Source organism: Aplysia californica, unplaced genomic scaffold, assembly GCF_000002075.1.
Source record: "Aplysia californica isolate F4 #8 unplaced genomic scaffold, AplCal3.0 scaffold01575, whole genome shotgun sequence".
Lineage (NCBI taxonomy): Eukaryota > Metazoa > Mollusca > Gastropoda > Aplysiida > Aplysiidae > Aplysia > Aplysia californica.
The window spans coordinates 1-1,707 of record NW_004798845.1 but is presented as its reverse complement, the minus strand read 5'-3'; the positions used below and the strand labels follow the sequence as shown (position 1 = coordinate 1,707).

The window sequence follows — 1,707 nt, the reverse complement described above, 5'->3', positions numbered from 1 at the left end:
TCAAACAACTGTCCTGTCTTCCTCAAACAACTGTCCTGTCTTCCTCAAACAACTGTCCTGTCTCCCTCACTGTCTGTACCGTGGGGACACGTGGAGGTGAGGCAACTGTCTAGTCTGCTGAAACAACTGTCCTGTCTCCCTCACTGTCTGTACCGTGGGGACACGTGGAGGTGAGGCAACTGTCTAGTCTGCTGAAACAACTGTCCTGTCTCCCCCTATGTGTTGTCTCGTCTGCTCCAACAATCGTTCTCCCTCCCCCAGCTCGTGCCTGAGGTCATGGCTGGAACAAGACACATCCTGTCCCACATGCCGCACCGCCCTCAGCGAGACCCCGCAGGGAGAGAGGAACCCCATGGGCCCGCCCGGAGCCCCCAACGTAGCAGACGGCATCGTGCCCCCGGCCCCCCAGGGAACCACCAACCATTTTTTCCACTTTGACGGTAAGAAAAACCAGACACCAATTCCTCATCAAATAGTTGTTGAACATGTCCATTTTGTTTGTGATAGTTGGTGAGGTCAGGCCTTTCTGTGGGCGTACAGGAAGACATTCCTTGCTGATTAAGCTTAGAGGAAGACATTCCTGGTTTGTATCGTTCTTTGTTCATTGAGCTTAGAGGAAGATATTCCTTGTTGGTAACGTTCTGTGTTGTGTCAATGACAGACTCGCGGTACGTGAGGTTAGATAACGTTCATTGTTCTGTCAATGACAGACTCGCAGTACGTGAGGTTAGAGGAAAATGTTCCTTGTAGATAACGTTCTGTGTTGTGTCCATGACAGGCTCGCGGTACGTCAGCTGGCTGCCCAGTTTCTCGGTGGAGGTGACCCACACCAACTTACTGCCCGGGCAGCAAGCTCACGCCACACAGACCTCACAGCTGGACAACATGGCCCGAGAAGTGCAAGTGGTGTTTCCCAGCATTCCTCAGCAGGTCATCATGGAGGACCTGAGGGTCACGCGCTCGGTGGACCAGACCATCGACAACATCCTCGAAGGTCGACTGATTGTGCCTCAGGTGAGACTGGCTGTGTGTGCCACAGGTGAGACTGGCTGTGCCTCAGGTGAGACTGGCTGTGTGTGCCACAGGTGAGACTGGCTATGTGTGCCACAGGTGAGACTGTGCCTCAGGTGAGACTGGCTGTGCCACAGGTGAGTCTGGCTGTGTGTGCCACAGGTGAGACTGGCTGTGCCACAGGTGAGACTGGCTGTGTGTGCCACAGGTGAGACTGGCTATGTGTGCCACAGGTGAGACTGGCTGTGTGTGCCACAGGTGAGACTGTGCCTCAGGTGAGACTGGCTGTGTGTGCCACAGGTGAGACTGGCTGTGTGTGCCACAGGTGAGACTGTGCCTCAGGTGAGACTGGCTGTGTGTGCCACAGGTGAGACTGTGCCTCAGGTGAAACATGGCAGATTGTTCTGTTGGCCTTGTGATGGGACTGGCTAACCCACAGTCTTTATTGTAGGGTTTTGTTTTTGTAAATTCGTCCAAAGTTTTCTACTGTAGTCACAGGCATGGTGTATTCACCAAAGGAGAAAGTTTTCTTGTTGAACCAATGACAGGAAGAGAATCTTGTGGAGAGGGGAATTTGTCGGAGGCTCAAGGAAGCTGTTCATGTCGTCTGTCCTTCTTTGATTCATGGAAACTGGGCCATACTCCCACTCTCTTGGCCTTTGGAACACTCACGCACACGCACGCACACACAAACAC

The 1,707-nt window shown here is 53.2% G+C and overlaps 1 protein-coding gene across 1 annotated transcript in view; it reads left to right on the top strand.

Annotated features, from left to right (window-relative positions):
* The window catches only part of LOC101856633 (E3 ubiquitin-protein ligase AMFR), a 20,371-nt gene extending 19,101 nt beyond the window's left edge, over nucleotides 1-1,270 (top strand). The window contains exons 10-11 of the mRNA XM_035973631.1: nucleotides 188-440; nucleotides 779-1,270. Of these exons, the coding sequence (XP_035829524.1) occupies nucleotides 188-440; nucleotides 779-1,089 (564 nt within the window). The 3' untranslated portion in view covers nucleotides 1,090-1,270. The remainder of the gene's footprint in view (nucleotides 1-187; nucleotides 441-778) is intronic.
* The last annotated feature ends 437 nt before the right edge of the window (nucleotides 1,271-1,707 follow it).